The following is a 21,521-nucleotide window of genomic DNA, read 5'->3' on the forward strand; positions in this document are numbered from 1 at the left end:
CACTCGATTAACGTAATAATAGTAGACCTACCAGCCCAGAGTTGAGACCTAACCACCAGTTCTGCTGCTCCATGTCTCATTCGCCCGGTTTTGTATCGTGCCATCGGGCGTATAGGTCCCACGTGTATTCCATCGTTTCATGCGTACCGCGCTTTTGTCTAGCTAGACGCTGTGCAGTGACCGGTGTTTCGCGTAACGCATGGGCTCATGAACCACTTCGAAAGGGCTTCCGCCAGCTAGTGGGTCTGCTGTGCTCGAGCCAGGCGGGGGGGGGGAGGGTTTAATCAGGGCTGAATACAACATTTTAATTGTTTTATTATTATGTTTATGGTTGTTATTTGTAGGGCTCTGTCCTAATATTTATTTTTGTTTTGAACTATGTTGAAAGATTAGTTTAATATAATTTTTTTATTTTGCTATGAAATTCTGAATGAAATTCTGAATGAAAGGCTGCGCGCGAGACTGGTTTTTCGCTGGGTTGAGTCGTGTGGGTTTTTGAGTGAGATGCGGCACAGCAGCCTGTCAGTTTACTCTTGCTAGGTTAGTTTGGCTATTATCATTTATATTTATCTGCAACAATGGATATCAGGAAGTGGTTCATGAAAGGAATATGGCAACTCAGCGCCAGATGCAGGCAGGCACATTAGAAGAAATCAGTTACGTTACCAACGTTTTGAAAATCCACAGCGGATGTTTGTGTCGTACTACATGCGGTGTATTTTGCATATCTCTCAGTAGCCAACAATCTGTGAGTCTGTTCGCTCGGACATAAACTCGTGTTTAAAATAATACTACATAATAAATGTAGTCTACATTTCATAATAAGAGGTGTAAAACCTGAGAGGATTTTAAATCGCATTTGAACTAAATGCAATCTGTATTTGTATTGTTGATTTAATGGGTGAACGAGGCGATATAGAGAAGGTTAAGCTGTCATTATTAGGCTGTAATTTGTTATATACTGTTGGAATGGGTAATCAGGCCTATTGTTTTTGGATATTTGTGGAGTTAGGTGGTCCATGAGTGTTTTTATTGGTTAAGTGGTCCTTGGTATGAAGAAGTTTGAGAAACACTGCGCTAGTGGATTGTCAAATTATACAGATGGCTAGTACGCCCCTGAAAATGTCTATGCAAAGGTTATAATAATAAAAAAAAAAAATTTATTATAAAAAAAATTAATCAATTTTTTTTTATAATTTTTTTTTTTTTTATTTTCCATTTTTATTTTGTAATCATCTCGCGATCCCCACTCGGGGTCTCGCGACCCCCACTTTGGGAACCCCTGATCTAAGGGTTAGAGGTGTGGCCAGCTTTAGATTGCTGTGCTTGCTATCCAGATTGAAAGTGTACAGTGACATATTAAAATAACAACATTTGGACACTAGTGTTTATTGTGAAGGATTAGTCACTTGTTTACAGGTGTTGTTCTTTCTTCTGCTGGCTTGACAAAGCTGAGACTCTTGCAGCCACTCAGATAAACAGTTTAGATATTAGGACACCCCCTCCTGGCAACTCAGTATATGGTAGGCCTGTAAAACTACATGTTAACTGGTATTACAGGTGGTTATACAGATGTCCGCGGGCAGAGCTTAAAAGCATAAGCAGAAGAAGAAGAAGAAGAAGATTAACCTTTATTAATCCCCCTAGGCCTAGGGCCTATGGGGAGATTCAGTGTTTCACTCTGGCTTGTATTAATACACACACAGTATACATGTAGGTGCACACATGCACATGCAACACTCACAGTTATACACACATTACAGAATACACATGCTGGAGAGGGCCAGAGCGAAGAGGCTGTCAGTCTAGCCGGCGCCGGGGAGCAGTTGGGGGTTCGGTGCCTTTCTCAAGGGCACCTTGGCAGGGCCCAGGAGGTGAACTGGCACCTCTCTAGCTACCAGTCCACTCCGTGGGTTTTTTGGTCGATCAGGACTCGAACCGGACGCACTTTATATTCAGACTTATACTATACTAATACTAATATATACTTTTGTATAACAATTGTTGTCAGTAAATTATTTGTTGTGCACAGCTCTTCACAATATTTACACCAATACTACTACATCTAGAGATGGAAGAAGTACTCACATTATTTACTTAAATAAAAGTAGCAATACTACAATGTAAAAATACTCAGTTACAAGTAAACATACTGCATTCAAAGTTGTACTTAAGTAAAAGTGTAAAAGTATTAGCATTCAAATTTCTTCAAATATTTTTGTATTAATTAGCTACATTTGTAAAGTAGCTAGTAACTAAATATCTAAAAAAAAACGTACAAACTTACAAAATGTAGTGGAGTATAAAGTAGCATTATGTGAAAATACTCAAGTTCAATAGGTTGAACATTTTTACGTCCTTTGCAAGATCACCATACAAATGACATATAATGGTTATGTTGTACCAAAATGAAGGTCAGTTTTAATGTGACCACTAAAGACAAAGTAAGTAATTAGAAATGCACCTCCCCCATCCCCCCAATATGAGACAGATGTCGTCACAGGTCATCAGAGAGATTGTCTTTTCCTGGTGACCTACATAGTTTCCTGAGTCATTGTCAAGGGAGTGAGCAGGAAGTGTTACAGATCGGTCCATTTGTTAATATGAGACCATTCTTGCAGTAAATGTATATAGCCTAAACATTAGACGGACTTAAGGTTTAACATTAATTACAACTTTTAAGGAAACCTTTAGAAACTACAACAGTATGTTCACCTTCCACAAGTGTTTGGCGCTACTAGCAATAATGGACTAAAATGTAGGCTTTTACTGTAGGTTATAACATTTTACAACTATATTTTTTCAAATGTAAAGCAATGCAATGATATGTAAAACAAATATTTTTGTAATAAGTGTGAATGATCATCATTGTCTCCTCTGTTTATTTATCTTTACATGTGAATATATAGCTTAATTAATGTGAATATCCAGGTCATACACAGTAAAGTACTGGGAGGGGATTCGTTTTTTTGTCACATCTGATCGTTTGTTAATTATTAAAATGGTGAACAAGGGTGCTTCATCAATAAGGTTTAAGAAGTTTCATTAAGTCTAATCGATCGATTTTAACTGGGTAGGTCCTTGTTTGGTTAAATTCACAAATGTTATTAATTTAAGCTATGCCATTACATTTAAATGTTCATGGTCCAAAAAAGAGATTCGGATATATTTGGGACCAAAGAAAAAAAAACAATTTAAATCGTTAGACTGTGCTCCCAATTAAATTACATTACATTTTCTTACCTAAAAGTTACTTGTTTATTTATGACAAGTTTAGTTGGCCTACCTGCAGTGCTTGAAAAAGTATTCAGATATTTACTTGATTAAAAATACCAATACATTATTCTCAAAATAATCAAAAGTCCTGCATTCAAAATCTTACTTAAGTAAAAAAGTATTATCATCACAAAGTAATTAAAATATAAAAAGTAAAAGCGATTATTGTGCAGAAAAATTGCCTTTATGTGTGTGTATAATAATATTTATAATATATGTGACATTCTAGATAATATTGTGGCATTAAGTCGCATTTTACTGTTGTAGACAAACAAAGTTCTGATTAACTTTTTGTAAGTTATTTAAATAATCTCACTCTTCTGTGACCTAAAGAGTAAGACCACTAGTTACATTTTTAGAGATGCTTTTTTGTTAAATGTAGCTAACGCTGTTACATAAATGTAGAGGGGTAAAATAACATTATTTCCCTTTTAAATGTGGTGGAGTAGAAGTATAAAGTAGCATGCAATATAAATACTGAAGTACTGTACAAGTACCTCAACATTGTACAGTACTTTAGTAAATGTAGTTAGTTAATGTATTCACCTATGTAGCTGTGTCTGTTAGATGTCTGTACTATCGAAGAGTTGTTGTGATACAAGTGTAACCGTGTATGGTTAAATTAAGTTATGAGGGAGGCAACAGTTCGCCATTGTAAACACGGCCCTGCTAAATTGTCTAGGTAATTTCCAACCTTGACCAACATGACATTCACAAACAATAATGCATTTTAAAAATACAAATAAAAGATTATTTAAGGAAACTCAAACTCAAAAAGCCAACTAACGTATTAAAAAACATGTTTGCAGTTTCCTACCTGCTGTGGGGTTTTCGGTTTTCCAGCCAATCGACACAAGATGGCGGCAGCAGGTAAAGACAACCCTGCTATTCTAGCCACGAAGAAGAAATTGACTACTGGGCGACAGGCGGAAACGTAGAAGAAGAGAGGACTAAACATAAACATGAGCAGAGTCTCACCGTGACCGTGAAACAAATAGGAAAATGCTATAGCCTACTGTTAAACATTGATATACGTGTATCCTGTTTGATGACACACAACGTAGTGTAATGCTGTTTGTTACTGTGTTTGTTTATTTAAAGAAATGTCGCGGCTTCTCCCCTTCATCAGCTGTGTGCACAACATATCCAGTCGGGTCATAACAGGAAGAGTTTCTCCCAGTGTCTCTCTACTTCTCAGGTCAAACCCTGCAGGACTGCCATGTGTTTTGGCAGCAGGTAAAAAGAACCTGATAGATCTGCCTGTCCTGAATGAGGATGAGTTTGAAGAGCAGTTTGTGAGAGGATCTGGACCCGGAGGACAGGCTACAAGCAAAACCAGCAACTGTGTGGTGCTCAAACACATCCCCAGTGGCACTGTTGTGAAGGTAAATCTTGTTTTTTATTAATCCTGTCATCACTAGTTTATCACTAGTACAAAAAAGAAATTGTTTACCCAAATAAGAGTTATCTAAACGATGAGAATCTCAGTTGACTAATACATCTATTGTAATAGTCATTCATGTTTTTGATCCTATGGTTCTGCTATGCCAAACATTTTAGTTTATCCAGAATAATTAATATATTGTGTATTATTTGTGTATATATATTTTTTCTACTGTTTATAAGTTATTTGCTGTTTTTTTTATTAATGTTAATACTTTATAACACCTTTTTAAATATGTTAATGTATGAACACAATGCTGCTGTAACAAAAATAATTTCCCTATGGGGTCAATATCTATCAGTATCTATCTATTTATCTTTCTAAGTCTAACATAGAGGCCCACGTAATACATTTTCTGGTGCTCTTTTGTCATAGTATGCTCTTCTACAGATGTTGATTGTAATGGTGTTGGTCTCCCTTGAAAAATATATCTATGATCTCAATGGGACCAATCTGATTAAATAAAGGTTTGAAATGAAATGAATGGAAGTTGAAGATAATGTTAAATTCTAAGGACTTTCTGTCCATGTTCAGGGTATATGCAGGAATCCTGAAGTCAAATGTAATACCTTTTTTAAGACCTTTTTCATACATTTTAAGACCTCATCACCACTTCGAGTTTCAACCGGTTACATTGGTGACACACTTTACCTCACTTTACCTCACATTTACTATGCAGTATTGATTGTCCTTCCTCCTTATCTTCCAACCATTTGGACGCAAACTTGCATTTCCCCATAACGATGTTGTTTAACAACCGGCGTAAACGGACCTTTGCGCGCTATCAAGCAGTGAGCGAGCGATGTCCTGTTCAGATGACGTCAAATCCAACGGGATGCCATAAATAAACTACACAGAATCACACTACACACCTACGCAATGATTACATTCAGGCAAACTGTAGAATAAAACCTCTTTGGACAATGTATATACTTATTGAAAACAAGCTACAAAATGCAATACCTTAGAAAATGCCGTTTAATCCTTTTTAATTGCCTTAATTTTTGCTAAATTCATTTATCAACTTTCAATACTTTTAAGACCCCGCAGACACTCTGATGTTGGCTTAAAAGTTGAAAATCACAGTGAAGTTGTGCCTTTCCTGAAAAATAACATAAAATCATGATGCATGAAAGCCCCAGAATAGCTACTGATTCAGCCTTAAGTTGGTGTTTTAATTAACAATGTTCATTTAATTATTGTACCATTTCCCCTGCAGTGCCATCAAACCAGATCTGTGGATACAAATCGAAAGCGTGCTCGGGAAATAATGCGACTGAGGCTGGATGTTGTTTTTAAAGGAGACCTCAGTGAAGTTGTTGTAAAGAAGAAAGAGTCTGAGCTGAGGAAAAAAGAGAAGAGAAAGAAGGCAAATGAGAACCTGGAGAGAAAAAGACTCTTTAAAGAAGGGCTTGCTGCAGACTCCAAACCTGGAGAGGACACAGTTTAAAAATGTTTGTGTGGAATATAAAATCAATACGTGTAAGGTTCTTTGCCATGCTTACAAAGACTGAATAACAAAACCTGGAAAGTCACTGTTAGCTGTTCTAAATCACGTTGGCCTTTTGGTGTAAAGCAAGTGGGGGAAAATAATAAAGAAACCAAATATAGTAAAACATGTTGGCTCTGTGTTGTGCTTCTGTCAATGCTTGAAAAATAAAAATAAAAACATGAATTGGGACATAAAACAACATAAAAGATCAAAGGATTCATATTTGTATTTTGTTTATACACTAATCATTCTCTGTGCTTAAGTAACATCTTTTGAAGTTTACATTCTTCTGATTTTAATAATGAAAAAGCATGTACACACATTGGTGCAGAAAAACAAGAATATGAATTAAAAATAATTATAAACAAAAATATATAATATTATTATTATTATTATTATAATATAAATATATAATTGGGATAGATACACTTAACAATCCAAAATATAATAAATATTATTATTTGACGAGTTCACCAAACAGTCATTATTCATTTTAAATGAACCTACCCTCTTCGTAGACTATGTAATATTGATCATATAAAATCATTAGGTTTACAAATAATTCAGTGTTATATTTATCATGTTAGAATTACTACGTTTTTTACTCAAAATGTGAACACGTCCAAATAGTCAAGTGTATACAATAGTAAAATACAGTTAGGGGAAGGTTAATTATTTAAAAGAATACACTTCGGACGTTGACGGTGTGACGAGCCAATGAGAGAACTGCTTTATTACTTGTTTACTCCCCCCGGACCAATTGGCCAATGAGAGAGGCAGTACAGTTTTTTTTAAATCCCCCACGCGCTCATGCTCTACTTCGCTCAGTAGTTGTATGACATTTGTATTGCAGAAGCATTGAGCTAAGCACAGTGAATAGCCCGTGGACCCCGAGGGCAGCAACATTAAATAGACTCCTCATTTTTTTTTTTTTTTTTATCCTGACACGGACATGGCAAAAGGTAAACTTTTTAAAGTGTTTTTTATGTTTCATTAATTGTTGCATGTCACACAAGCTTCAGCAGTTAATGTGTAGCCAATGCTACCAAGCGTAAATTACGTGCAACTTTTCAAATGCATGCAGCTGGTTAATTAATTGTCGGCTTTCGTAAAATGTAGGATAAAATAGACCGCTGTGTTTACGTGTATTCGTTTCCATGTTTTTAAAGGGAAGCAAGGTGTGCTGAGGACCGACAAAAAGACCGAGAACACTGTTGAAAATAAAGTCCCTTCTCGGGGGGAGACAAAGGAAAACAAACCGGCAACAAACAAGGTATGTTTTGTGTTCCCCAACCAAAATAAGAATGGCTTTTTCTCACTTTTTGTGCTAGCTCATCAAGTTACGGTCACAGAGGGCCCTGGCCTGCCTCAGCTTATCGTTGTTGGAGACTCAGACTTGAGCATTTCCGCCGAAATCTACACCAAACTTCACCGCCCCTTATATCCAACCATAGGGTCCGGTTCAGATGTAGTAAGAAACCGCTGTACTCTATTGCTATTGGCGTAGGGTGCCTAGATAACTGTACTTAAGAACAACCGTTTCTCCATTTTATGCTGCTTTCTTCTTCTTTTCCACTACATGCATGTTAAATATTTATTTTCTAGTAGTTACTTTGCGAATTGTGTTGGGTCTATAGGGTAATTAAATCAAGCCCAGTCTTTACAAGCTGCAACTTAAAAGTGTTGTACATACAGAGGCATCAATCATGATCCAATAATATAATGTAAATTATTCTGAAATTGGTCACTATGCATACTAAGGGGTTGAGATGTTCAAATCCAGGACTTTTACTTGTAACAGTTTTTTACACTAATATTGCAGTGTTTGCATTGTAATATTGCGATTCTCCACAGCTGTTTGTCATTTGCTTATAAGCAGCACATACACTAACAGTACAAAGTTGTTACTTTTGAGTTGGCAGGCAGAGCGGTGAAGTCTTCAACGTCTCATATCCTGTACATTTGCTTATCTACAGTATAACAAAACACCTTGTACGTGTGAGACGCAGCACCTACTTTAATTGTTATTCATAATAATCATGACATTATTATGAAGCTCAGCTGATGTAGTTAATTTAACACGCTACTGCTGCTTACATGTAAACTAACATAATGTAGTTATACATCAACATGCTTCTCAAAACATAATCTATAATGATAAAGAGTGTAGAACGGGTAATTTATTTTACAGGGAAAATCTGATACTGTCACAAGTTCACAACCCTCTTGAATTCACATGCATACTAGGTTCAGATATGAAGAGTTATAAACACAGCTTCACAAAATGTCCTTTTTTGCATCTAGTCAGATTTAGCTGAACATTCACATCACCTCACATGTTTACTCCTGTGACTGATACAGGGTCTGTCCTTTTTTTTTTTTTAAATAACGGTAAACAACATTTCTTTATGTAGACTAGCGTAGGTGAAGTACAAACCAATTTCCTGAGCGTACGGAGTCCAAGCAAACCCAGATCCCCTCTGAGCGACAGCTCGAGCATGCTGATCCAGGAGGGAAATGACTGTGGAGCCAGCCACCCCGACGTGCCCAAGTTAAAAAAAGGTGAGCAACAAATCAACTTCAAGAAAAGGATTGAATCAAATGATATGTAATGCTGTTTGTTCTTTTCTAATACATGCAATCTCCCATTTAACCTAATGTTAAGCCCTGTGTTACCTTGGATGGTCAGCAGCTCCACGTGTCCAACAGAAATACTTCCTGTGCATGTGAAGGGCAGCAGTGTTCACTGGCCCTCTGTCTTATGACTTAACGTAGCCATTTTGTTTTTAAAGGAACTTCCAGGGTTCTTACGGTCATTACAAACCTGGAAAAGTCATGGAAATTCAAAATGCAAATTCCAGGACCTGGAAAAGTCATGGAAAACAATATTTTTCCCAAAGTTTTGGAAAAGTCATGGAAATGTAACTAAAGTTGCATCAAATATAATTTATATTTTATCTAATTGCTGAAATAGTATTACTGTAATGATAATAAATACTGTATGGTATAGTAATGAAACGTAAAATGGCATTTAACTGTCGAGGTATTTTGCTGGGGAGAGATTTGAGTTGCTTTAGCGTGTAGAAGCTAGTAAGCCTACTATTTGATTTGTTTTAGATAGGCACAACATGTTTCATATGCAGACCTTATTTTCCGGTTCCATGTTAAAATAAACCATTTTCAGTGGTACCGCTGAGAAAGAGTAATGTTTTTGGTCATTGGTGAAAAAGTGTATGAACCCTGAACTTCACTCTCTTGATTGAGGACAAATGTTGAGGACCGCTGTCAATCATATTCTTCTCCGTCCTCATTTTAGAAGTGCCTAATGAAATAAAATCGGAGAGTTGTGAGTCCAAAGAACAGAAGGCTGAAATGGGTTGTAAGAGTCACGGGATCAAAGAGCAAGCCACTGAACAACTTGAGAACAAAACGGCACACACAAATGGCAGATCTGCAGCCGAGGTCAAGGTGCTAGCCGCCAAACCTCGGAGTAAAACCGGTCGCAAACCAGCAGCAAAAAAGTGAGTGCAGAAAGACAACATTTTGGGCATCATTAAAAAAGAAAAAATTAGTGCACAATCAAATTTGTATTCAATTCCTCTCTTTTCAGGTCTGAAAATCCAGCTCCTCAAAACAGGAAGGTCACAGACTATTATCCGATCAGACGGAGTAACAGAAAAACGAAATCAGAGATAAAGGTTTGTTTGTAAAGTGCTGTACGTTATATATTTGTTAGTGAATAGCATAAATACTTTCCCACCAAGATAATACATTTACATGTTGTAACTACAGTAAAGATATCAATTAGTTTTTTGTGAAAGTTTCTCTAAGAATTATCACTTTATCACTTTCCCTAGCAGAAAGTCTGACTTTGACTCCATTCCTCAAATTATCAACAGAGTGAAGAACACAAACACCTTGATTACCTGATAAAGAATGACATTGAAGAAGGATTGCAGGTAACATTCAATATTTTAAATGTCTTTTATATGTCATTTTGAAGACCGTCCTTGACCTACATTGTATGTATTGATGTCTGTAACGTTCTGGTAGTACCTGTGCATTGAAGTATTTTCCATGCATCAGTTATATTTGTGACATATTTAATTTCTCCTGAACATATTCTTTTATTCTAAGCAGTCAGTAAATAGTACCTTTTAGTTGCTAGTTTGGACAAATCCTTGACTGCAATGAGATTAAGAGTTTGACAATGTGTTGCTTGTGAATGTTGACAGATCAAAAACATAGAAGGAAAAGGAAGAGGGATATTTGCTGCCACGGGTTTCAACAAGGCCGAGTTTATCGTGGAGTACCACGGAGACCTACTGGAGCTAGCCGAGGCTAAAAAGCGAGAGGCCAAGTACGCTCTGGATCCCCAAAAAGGCTGTTACATGTACTACTTCCAGTATCATACCAAAACCTACTGGTGAGTGCAGATCAACACTTTGAAATATAATTGACACGTGGCTTTACACTTATTTCATTTATTATCTTTTTTGTTTTATCTAGTTAAAATTGCATTACATAACTATTATGCCCATGTTCCCTGGGTCTCTGTATTAGCTGGTTATCACATTTAAGGTGATCAACCACACAATAATAATCTTAAAATAATTATAGGCCTACACTCTGTGGTTGGTAAATTGAGTCTGTGAACATTACTTTATTAGAACTTTTTATCATTTACATGCTTTGGCTTTAGCTTTTTCATTAAGTGGGCTAACGTATTATTTGAGAAGAGTTTACCCCCAATGACTTTGGATACGGAGGGGCGGGTGTTTGGTTGTCTCCGTACATTACGGCCCATCCACACAGCGGCGTGCGTTGAAGCTTCAACGCTTCTGCCCATTCACTTTGAATGGGGTGACGTCACGCTTCGCCGAACTGCATTGTGGGGAGCGTAGCTATGCGTTGCTCGCGTCAAAAGTTGAACGATGTTCAACTTTTGAAGCTTCGACTGAAGCGTCAGCCAATCAAATCCCGTTTATGAAAATCTGCCACTGCTAGCCAATCAAACCGCGTGTATGCTGCGAGAGCCATACCGCAGGTCATTTCTACATGTTCCATAAAATGGAGGAGAAAATAATCATTGCGGTAGTGAATCACCCGGTGCTGTATGATCAGTCTCTGTTCATCTACCGGGATACAAACCGGAGGAGCCAGGCATGGAGGGAGGTGGCAGAGATAGTGGGTGAAACTGGTAGGTTTTCGCCTGTTTGGGGAGTTTATATCCAGTGTACCTCGTTTTAACATTGAATGGACAGCTAGCAGGCATAGACAGTATAGCTAGCATGGAATGTCTTTTGCTTTGTATGTCGGGGGCGGGAGATTCATGTGATTGGTTGTTGGTCGCGTTGCTCGCGTTCTACTCCCCAAGCTTCAGACACGCCCACGGCCAAGCGTCAACGCACGCTGCTGTGTGGACGCTCAGTTAGGTCACCTATTATACAAAATCCACTTCTTCATGTTTCTTCTACATCAACATGTGTCCCCTCTGTGTAAAGAGACTCTGAAAGTTTCAGGAACAACGATTCTCTCTCTTTTTGTCCTGATCCATTTATATAAAAACCTGTCTGAAAATGAGCTGATCAAATTTTGGCCACTTTATGATGTCATAACGATGTTTTGGCTTGTGTAACCATTAGCCAATCACCAACCAAGGTAGACCTTTGATGAAAAACAGTATAATAGAGGACCTTTTAAGTTGCAGTAAGGTCACAAAGGCACATTTCTTAACTTCTTGATCTGTATTTGTTGACGCTCCACAGTGTGGACGGTACAGAGGAAACGGGCCGCCTGGGAAGACTCATCAACCACAGTAAGAATGGAAACTGCCAGACGAGGCTTCATGCCATCGATGGAAGCCCTCATCTGATCCTGGTGGCGTCCAGAGAGATCAAGGCAGAGGAGGAGCTGCTGTATGACTACGGGGACCGGAGCAAAGCCTCAGTGTTGGCTCACCCATGGCTCAAATACTGAACCCTTCAACACGTGTGTTCATATTTCAGATGACTTGGTGCTCTCTGCGGTCCTATTGGGCTTTATGTGACAGATGCTTTGGATCAGCAGGCCTCAAAATGCTTTTATAAATATACAAAATGTTTTTGTTTTAAATGAGGGCTAATGAATCAACAAGTGGATTTTTGTCAGTGTTTTATCATGCTTTTATTTTTGTTATGTATTTGTAGCAAACTGATGCAAGCTTGAAGTGGATTTCTCCTGACTACGTAGTGTTTTACACTATCAATGAGGTTTTCTTTAAGAAATGAATATATTTAACAATTCAGTTTCACTTTTGTAAATTGTTACCTGTGCTGTAAACGAAGGAATAAAACCCTGTTATTTGTATTCCTGCTGTTGGTGGTAAAGAAGGCATATTCATGAAATACTGTGCTCTTTAAAAGACACCCTTTTCCACTTATTTTGACCCGTATCTGGTACTTGTCTGTGTGGAGATGTGGGGGCAGTAGTTAGGTAGTATGCACCATAGACTGTTTGTGTAACCTATAAGCTGTCAGGCTGCCCAATATTCAGTCAGTGAGGATGAAGAAGTTGGTCGATATGTTGTGAGTGCACGTGATGAATTTCAACAATGTTTCTTTTGTTTGCCAGTGCTGCACACTTTACTAAATGAACAATCTATTTTGTTTTACTTTACAATGAGACGCCCACAGCTTTAAAGAGAAAAAGTATGACAACTTTTTATAGTATCTGGGTTTTGAAGACTTGATTGAATAAAAGTTTTGTTCATCTTTGCTCTCCACTGTGCTGTTAATCCAACGAAGTAACATCTCAGGAAAGTCTTCATTCTTGAATGTGACTTTTTAGTTTACATCTGTCTAAGATTAGTCTATTTAGACAATCAGAACCTGTATCGCTGTGAAAAACACTTTTATTATTTCATACCAGAGAAAAAACATAACAAATTGAACCAAACTATTCTTATGATTGTCGAGGGTTGAGGCCCACTTTTGTTTATTTGACAGTTGAGAACAAATATTGTTACATTACAAGACCAACATGCGTCCCGTTGTAGAATGAATTTAGATTTATAAAACATTACATTCTCAATCCTATAAATAACTTTGTTTTGAGTTAATTATTTAGCATAATCTCCAACATGAATTGGATAATACTTTCCAGTTTTACTTCATATCAGGAAAACTTTCCACATAATATATATTTCTACTCTCTATTTGACTATAAACCGTCTTCGGTATAAATGACCAGTACATAATACAGTGCTTGTTGAAAATAGTACAAAATGATCAATATAAAAGTGGTCAACTAATGAGAAAACCGTGCAGACAAATCCCGTTTGTCTTCTACATCGTCAGCTCTTAAGGAAGGTTTTCCTTATTTTCGCCTGAATGAAAACCTAAAGACAGAAAAGGGCGAGGGTTAGTTTAGGACGTTTGTTCCTGAGCTTGGTGGAGGGGACAAAAGCAACATAAATAATAAAGCTACCCAGAGCGAGAAGGCTACACTGAGTCATGGCAGACTGTAATTAGTGACAGCTGCAGTAGTTTGGCAGACATTCTGCTATTTTCCAACCTTTTCTCTTTCAGCCCTCAGACGCTTCCTCCGCGTCAGCATGAACTCATTCGGTCACAAGTATATCATTAGGAGACAGGAGACGGGCTGTGAGAACAATCTCTCTGCGAGCTTCAACATCATGTGGCTGCTGAGGACATTTCTCCTGAAACCTTGCCATGTGCAGTAAACGGCTTAAAGGTAACCTATTATGCTAAATCCACTTGTTCATGTCTCTTCTACATCAACATGTGTCCCCTCTGTGTAAAGAGACTCTGAAAGTTTCAGGAAAAAAGATTCTCTCTCTTTTTGTCCTGATCCATTTCTATAAAAACCTGTCAGACAAAAAGCTGATCAGATTTTGGCCACTTTATGATGTCATAACGATTTTTTGGCTTGTGTAACCATTAGCCAATCAACAACCAAGGTACCCCCCCCCCCGCCTCTCGCGCTCCGTGAGTGGCCACATCCTGGTATATACCCTTGCTGTAAGTGTCGTCGCACTCCGTAGAGCACCTATTTGAGTTTCTTTTTAAACCAAACTCGTGTCAGAAGCGCGGCGTGGGAGGGCTCCTGGTATTGTCTATGATGATGGTAGAACAGACTCTCTCAGAGGAAACTCATGCCACATATTGGAAACCAGTGTGGCTGAAACAGAGGCGTGATTATGTACGGAAATGGTGGCGCTAATGCGCAATGATCGTGTTTTGGTGTTTGCGGAGCCAAACGCGTAAGAAAAGTGTCTTGCTTATGATTATATCTCAGAGACCTGTTATAAGTATATTGATTGAAAAACAGTTATGATGTAGGGCGCCTTTACAAATAAGTGGGTTTACTTGGTGGTACTTCTTTCAAATGACTTACTCGAGGCATTATTAGAGGCGACAATGAGTGAACCTTGTTTGGTCTACTCACAGTTTGCCTATGGTGGTTTTCTCCTCTTTTGCATTACTTATCGTGGCTTTACTGTGCTCTGTGTGCGCTGGTGTGTCCAGATCCACTTCCACCATGGCAGGTTCAGCCTGGGGCAGAATCCCACTGCAGGAGAAAGTAGAGCTTTATGGTCACTGAGGATTGTTTTATACAAAGGTGTTGCACATCCAAAATCCACCCTTTTAAGTTGAAGATATATTCAAAAGATGTACTTCTTAATTCACCCTTCAGAACTAGAATCAAACTTGTTATCAGGTATGATTAGATTAAAGGTAACCAGGTCATTTCTACTGGTCATATTGTTGTGCTTTACTTCAGGATTACAATTGACAAGTTGAGAAACAGAATGTTTAATTCTGAGAAAGTAATGAAGGTATCGGTGGGATAAAACTGTGTATTGGTGTTTATTTTGAAAATGTCAGTGTGCGTCATTAGCGTAAGATGAGTACTAATGATGATTTTGTATCTAACCACAGATGATCTCTAAAGGGCATTCTCTCATTCTCATGGAAATGATCATCAAAACAAGAACAAGCAGCTCAATTCAGATTTTATATTTGTTTATGTTCCCACTGAGTAACCAAACTTTATTACCAACACCTTAACAATTCACATCAGCTCCGCCATAAATCCCGTCTGAAAGGTTATATTGTTCAGTTCTGATGTCATTGTGTCAGAGAGGTGTTGATACGGCTCTGGTTTGAGGTGCTGTATTGACGTGCATGTCTATCACATGATGGTAGTGTCTGGCTCACAACATTAAAACACACACCTATGAAAGAATAACATAAAAACACACTAAAACAATTCCTTTAATGAATAATTAAACATTATATTTACATTATAATGCAGTTACAATGCATAAGAGTGTACATGAATTTCATAAACCAGTGCTTTAGAGTTAGCTTTGGGTTGGAGCTATCGATCAACAGAATAATAATCTCCAATTACTTTGATAATCAATTCAGATATAAATATTTTTAAATAGTTTTTCATTAAATAATGGGAAAGTGCAACATTTGGAGTTCAGCCATCCAAAAACTGTGATGCATATTTCTCACTACTCCTTGACTTTTTATAGTGAAAAGCCCCTGACCTCCTGTAGAGCTGCAGCTCCTCCTGAGCCACCATCAGCTGAGCTTTGAGCTGGTTCCTCTCCTGCAGAACCTCCTTCAGCTCCTGCATGGTGAAGCGCGGTCTGTTGGGGTCCGTGAGGTCCACCAGCAGCTGGTTCGGACCCGCTGTCTGCTGTAATGGCAGAGAGGAGAAAACCATATGTCTTAACATGTTTACTTTATGTTTGACAAGTAGGAGAGTAACACTCTGAAGACACATGTTTTTAGATTTGCTTGTTATAGCGATACCCCCCTTTATTTTAATGGGTCTTCTAATCTTTTTTATTCTTATAAGTTATTCATGTTATAGGTTTTAATTATTTTATAATTCTATTTGCAAAATCCCCTTTAAAATGTGTCTTTCATCTTATCTTTGCTTTATTTATTTCATAGGCTTTAATATTTTATTATTTGTTATCTTATGTCTACCTTTACCGAGATGGATCATTGTTTATTTTATTATATTTTACCTATCACACCTTTAACCTCCCTGTGTCCCTTGAACGTATATGTTGTTGTTGTTGTGCTGCATGTGTGCAAAAAGGGGTTTTGACCTGAAGTGAATTTCTTCTTTTTTGTTTTGACTTGTCATGTGTGCCATGTTGTTAAAGCCCTTTGAGCTGCACCTGATGTGTGTAACATGCTATACAAATAAAGCTTATTATCATCAGTTACAACAGTAAATGATAAGTAAATATATGACCACTTTAAAGCAGATCTGTAAATCTGTAGTTTGTGTTAAACTGTGGAATTATTTACCAAATGATTTAAAGGGCTGTATGAACAACTTTAGGTTTGATTAAATGTATAAAGAATAATGAGACCGTATGAAGATGTTAGGTAACCTGTTTTGCTTATGGTAGATTGTTGTGTTAACTTAGGATTGTTTTAAATCTTACTGTAAGTGTTTGTAAACTGCTGTGATTGACAGACTATCGATTATTATTTGTATTTATTCTTTAATAAGGGGCAAGTAAAATAAGATGTTCTCCTCCCTGGTACTTTCCATCATGTGCTGCAAAAACGGCGTAAAGTGTCCATGTTTTATAATGATTGCCATGAGGGGAATAAACTAAAAGTAAATACCTTGTTATTATTATAGTTACTCACCGTCCCCTGTCCAGATGATCTCTCCTGCAGGATCCGGTCCAGTTCACTCTTCAGGTTGTCTCGCTCCATTTTCAGCTCCTCCAGAGACAAGTTGTACTTATTCACTAAAGTTTCAAACATTTCCAACACGCGGACTATCCTGAACTGTAAGTCCGACACTTCTTCGCCTTTGCTGCGGATTTTTAACAAATCTCGACCGATTACATATGAAATATCATACACATCCTCCACCGTCAGCTCAAACGCGTCCTTATCGAAAGCCAGAGCAGGCGACGACTCTTCACCAAACTCCATGGTGGAAAAATGTTTGAATGTCAGAATAAAGTGATTTTTTCCCGCACTGTTTCCCTACAATGCTCTAAAAATTTAGTTTTCTTCTTTCTGTTTGTCTTCGGTTGTACAGTTTTACTGGCAGAAGGTAACTAACTTACAGCAGCACTTCCCCCATCACTCGTCCACCAATGGCGTGGCGGCAGAGGAGGGCAAAGTATCCTAGCGACAGGTGAGTACAAAGATCGTATATCAACTCAAGAGGACTCCCTCCTCAACACTGGCGTTTCGTAAACTATGGTCGTCTTTTCCAAGTTAATGAAATGTAGGTAATGTGTAGACGGTGTGAGTGAGAGCTCTTTGTTTTTGACGTGTCTCTGTATCAGGTGAGAAAGCACGTGATTTAAAAATGTTGTTGCAGCCTTCTTCTTTCTCTCAATTACCCACTTACACTGCTTATCATTTCCGTTGTATCTATGTTGATCCTATTTATATATTGTGCTGTATAGTATACTATATTTAGTATTATTAAATGGAAAATTATATTTAATCAAACACTCAAGTACAATTTTAAGTGACTTTTACTTAACCCTCCTGTCGTGTTTGGTTTACTACTTCCATCAATCATAAATATGACGTTTTACATTTGCCTCAAGGCCTTATGATGTCCTCCACAGTAGGCATCTGAACATATACAAGTGCTGACCACTTTTATAACATTTTGAGTGGTTTAGTCAACTTTGTAACACCTATGATGTTCCCTTTCAAAAATAACCTCTATAGGAAATGAATGGGAACCCTACCTATATTTATCCATAAGATAGTACTCACCAACAACTGTTAATTTTGGAATGCATTTTCCGTCTCTATTCTTTGTATATTCGCTATAGTTATTTATATAAACCAGTAGTCTGAGACATTGTATCGTATCCCAATAACAACATTCAAAAGATGAAAAATAAAAATATGACTTTATTCTGAACAAGCATTATTTCTCAGGTGCAACCCAGATCACATCGGTTGTTAAAGAATATTTTATATTACTCACAATTATTGTTGGATAAGGAACGCAGGGTGAGGTGCCTCTCTGCAGTACCTTTTTTTCATCAATTATGGGCCTAAGTACATTATCTAAAACAGTCTCTGATGATCATACTTTAACAATCATTTGCTATATAATCAGATTCATCTTAACATCACTTAAACATAAATAACAGAAGTGTTCCTTGTCAGTTTAAAGTTTTTGGAGAACGCATTGACCCCTTTTTCTCTATTTGGAAAAAGCATTGTAATGAAAACGTGTTGACATTACAGCAGCATGTGCAAAGTAACACCAAATTAGGCACATGATTTTTTTCTTGTAAAATATAAAGTGACACATTGGCAGTTAGAGACTTTTTATGAAGCTATAAAATCCTGAGAGGTCATAAATCAACATAATAATGTCCAGGTATTGCCAGTTATCTTACATATTAAGTAGTACATAGGTTGATTTAAAGCTCTTACCACTTAAATGCTACACAATGTTATTGTTGACCTCGGTCATTCATGCAGTTTTATGTCTACTGACACACTTTGTTGAGAGAAACACCGGCATTTGCGCGATGTGAGAAAAAGTATGAGCACAATACGATTTAATCTGAGGTCATACAAAGTAAAGTCTTCTGATTGGCAGCGATGTCGGGTCCTCTGCAATCAAACCGGCTGCCACCATCGGCATTATGGCAGTGAAGATCCTGGCAGGAGGGACATTTAGTCTAGATTTAGATTAATAAAATCCTCAACAAACTTCAATACATCCAGAACCCCGCCGCCCGTCTACTCACCCACACCCGAATCCATGAACACATCACCCCCGTCCTCATCAAGCTCCACTGGCTCCCCATCCCCCAGAGAATTCAGTACAAAATCCTCCTAATGATGTACAAAGCCCTCCATAGCCTGGCCCCATCCTACCTGACTGACCTCCTCCACAGACACACTCCCACTCGCTCTGCTGCTGCCACCAAATTAGCTTTCTCCAATGTTTCTTCATAAAGGAGGTCATGTGTTCCAAATTAACGAATATTAACCCTTTTATGCCAAGCCAGCAAAACAGGTCGCTGGATGAACCTTCCTACACCCATTGAGCTTTTGAGATCCAGAACAATGGATTTAAAAATATAAAAAAGATATCCTTTGCATGTCAACGTCCTAACACATGTTTGCTAAACCACCATCCGTCTAAATTGTAATATAACCTATGTGGTTACTGTACCTATAAACCATAATTCAAGATTTGTTGTATTCCTTGCCTCCAGCATTGTTATTTGGTATATGGCTGCTTGGTGAGTTCTGTATTATTCACTAGCTATTTGAGTTTGCTAGTCAAGACAAAAACACACTGGGGAATGCAACTCTTTGGATCATCCGTCCACTTCTTTTATGCCTTGATGAAGCATAATCTGTAATTATTTTTAGTACCTATAATTTGTAGAGGAGTATTGGTAGGACATTATTATATCCTTATATTGATGAGCTATTCTCGATATTATAACATCTACTGTGACCTGACGCGTCGATCAGTGAATCAGAAAAGAAAGGGCGAAGAAATCTAGTATATAAATCTCTCTTCAAAAGCGAGTGTAAGTAGGCTTGTTATAATAAGAGTAATGCCATTTGTCAATATGCCAATTGTGTGGTTGTTTTCCTCGGCCTTTTCACTCTTTTTAATTTTCGCTCTGTTTGGGAGCGAGTTTCTGGGCATTACAAGACATGCAGAGATGCCACAGAAAATTGAATCTGGGGTTTGCTTCCATCGGGAATTGTCAAGCAGCTTAACTTTGAACTGTGGTTGTGGAACGTCTGGTGATGTCACAGCGGTGGACGGAGAAGACCTGGAACTTTGAATGTTGTTTCTTGCAAATTACACCCTGTCCCAATCCCAGACGTGGTCCTTTCACTTGTTAATGCTCCTCTCTCGATAACATCTGTTAGGATACTATGCTGAAAATATACACGGGAAAGTCCTTCAGAGGAAGGCGAGAGAGCAGGCGGGGGACGTTCATTCTTGACACACTTGTACACTTTGGTGAATTATAAAAAAGGTGTACACAGTCAAGTCGGATTCATGAGCTCACCACAGGCGTCTAATTTCACAAAAGATATAAACAACTGATCAGTTGAAGTGGCCGACGGTGGAAGGAGGGATGGAGCGACACTCATGGGCCTGACGTCAATCCTCTGTAACTCTCACTGCGCGAGCTGTTGGGAAGAGGTAGGATCCTGTTTAATCCTTTTGCACTGAGTGGAATGTACAGCTAAGATCAGTCTTTATCTAAGGATCATACCTTCTAGTCTACCAATTAAGCCACCCTCTTCTGCAGTATGAACACTTGGGCCTTTGAGTTATTCTTCTCCTGCAGGACGTCCCGCATGCGTCCTAGCAGGGGTGAAGCCCGAGGTGTGTCCCGTCTCCAGGCCTGTCTGATCCCCCTTTGGCTTTTTAGTATACAGAAGTAGTGACACCTCCAACTCCTGGCAGACAACATCCACCATTTCTCTCAAGCTGAGGGTTTAAGACTGATACAGTGTCCCCCGCCCAACATATGGTTATGGTTGGGCGACCAATATCAGGAGTACGACTGGAACCCAAAAGATAATGCATGAGAATACATAATCCAACATTTGTTTCCAAATGTTTTGTTAAAGCCTAAAGACACAACAGATCCCTACACAGAGGACGAATGCTTTGTGCATTATTGTAACATACGGTCTTAATAGTGGGTGCCTCTGCATATAACCCGGTCCTGTGTACAGGAGAGTAGAAAAAAGTGGTTTTACCCAGTGACAGTGCTTAGTTGGAGTTATCCTCCCATCGTTTCGTTCTCTAAATTCCTCTCGAACGGTTCCTTATTATATTTCTCTTCTTCGGCAGATGTGAGCGGTCTTAAAACAACGGTTCATAAGTTGCTTGCAGGCGGTTCTGGTCAACGTGTACCCGTGTTTGATTGACCAATCAGAATCCGAGTATCAAACCTAAGCCGTAGTAATAAGTATAGTATTTAGATGTGTAGCTTATTGATATGGCTACTAGTAATATATGATGTGTTTGTAGTTTATAGTAATTTTATGATGTATTTGTAGTTATTTAGAGTGTGTATTTTATATGAGGATGTGGTGGTATAATATGTGTTGTAGTTGGTTATGATGTGTGGTGTGTTATGATTGGTGTGGTAGTTTTATATGATGTGTGTATATAATGTTGTAGTTGTATTATGATGTGGTGTCGTGTATAATGATGTGTGTTAGTTGTTTATGAATGATGAGTGGTAGTTGGTATATATAGTTTGTATATGATGTGTGTAGT

The 21,521-nt window shown here is 38.1% G+C and overlaps 4 protein-coding genes and 1 long non-coding RNA gene across 5 annotated transcripts in view; 2 read left to right on the plus strand and 3 right to left on the minus strand.

Annotated features, from left to right (window-relative positions):
• smtnb (smoothelin b) overlaps nucleotides 1–21,521 on the minus strand; it is a 245,106-nt gene that overhangs the window by 145,653 nt on the left and 77,932 nt on the right. The gene's annotated exons all lie outside the window — the stretch shown is intronic.
• Nucleotides 4,156–6,425, plus strand: mtrfr (mitochondrial translation release factor in rescue). The gene is made up of 2 exons (XM_010790737.1): nucleotides 4,156–4,661; nucleotides 5,940–6,425. The coding sequence occupies exons 1-2, from the start codon at nucleotides 4,380–4,382 to the stop codon at nucleotides 6,168–6,170; spliced, it is 513 nt and encodes a 170-aa protein (XP_010789039.1). The 5' UTR covers nucleotides 4,156–4,379; the 3' UTR covers nucleotides 6,171–6,425.
• Nucleotides 7,047–12,964, plus strand: kmt5ab (lysine methyltransferase 5Ab). Its single transcript, XM_010790736.1, has 8 exons — nucleotides 7,047–7,174; nucleotides 7,382–7,485; nucleotides 8,627–8,774; nucleotides 9,529–9,733; nucleotides 9,823–9,910; nucleotides 10,112–10,171; nucleotides 10,448–10,638; nucleotides 11,981–12,964. The coding sequence occupies exons 1-8, from the start codon at nucleotides 7,165–7,167 to the stop codon at nucleotides 12,189–12,191; spliced, it is 1,017 nt and encodes a 338-aa protein (XP_010789038.1). The 5' UTR covers nucleotides 7,047–7,164; the 3' UTR covers nucleotides 12,192–12,964.
• On the minus strand, nucleotides 13,155–17,423 carry rilpl2 (Rab interacting lysosomal protein-like 2). The gene is made up of 4 exons (XM_010790735.1): nucleotides 16,904–17,423; nucleotides 15,775–15,926; nucleotides 14,661–14,783; nucleotides 13,155–13,590 (listed from the first exon to the last, which is right to left on the minus strand). Exons 1-4 carry the CDS (start codon nucleotides 17,195–17,197, stop codon nucleotides 13,569–13,571), a joined length of 591 nt encoding a protein of 196 aa, XP_010789037.1. The 5' UTR covers nucleotides 17,198–17,423; the 3' UTR covers nucleotides 13,155–13,568.
• On the minus strand, nucleotides 18,128–20,395 carry LOC104962303 (uncharacterized). Its single transcript, XR_800190.1, has 2 exons — nucleotides 20,296–20,395; nucleotides 18,128–18,909 (listed from the first exon to the last, which is right to left on the minus strand). It is a non-coding gene; the product is annotated as an uncharacterized lncRNA (long non-coding RNA).

Source organism: Notothenia coriiceps, unplaced genomic scaffold (genome assembly GCF_000735185.1).
Source record: "Notothenia coriiceps isolate Sejong01 unplaced genomic scaffold, NC01 NC01_scaffold00034548, whole genome shotgun sequence".
Taxonomy (NCBI): Eukaryota; Metazoa; Chordata; class Actinopteri; order Perciformes; family Nototheniidae; genus Notothenia; species Notothenia coriiceps.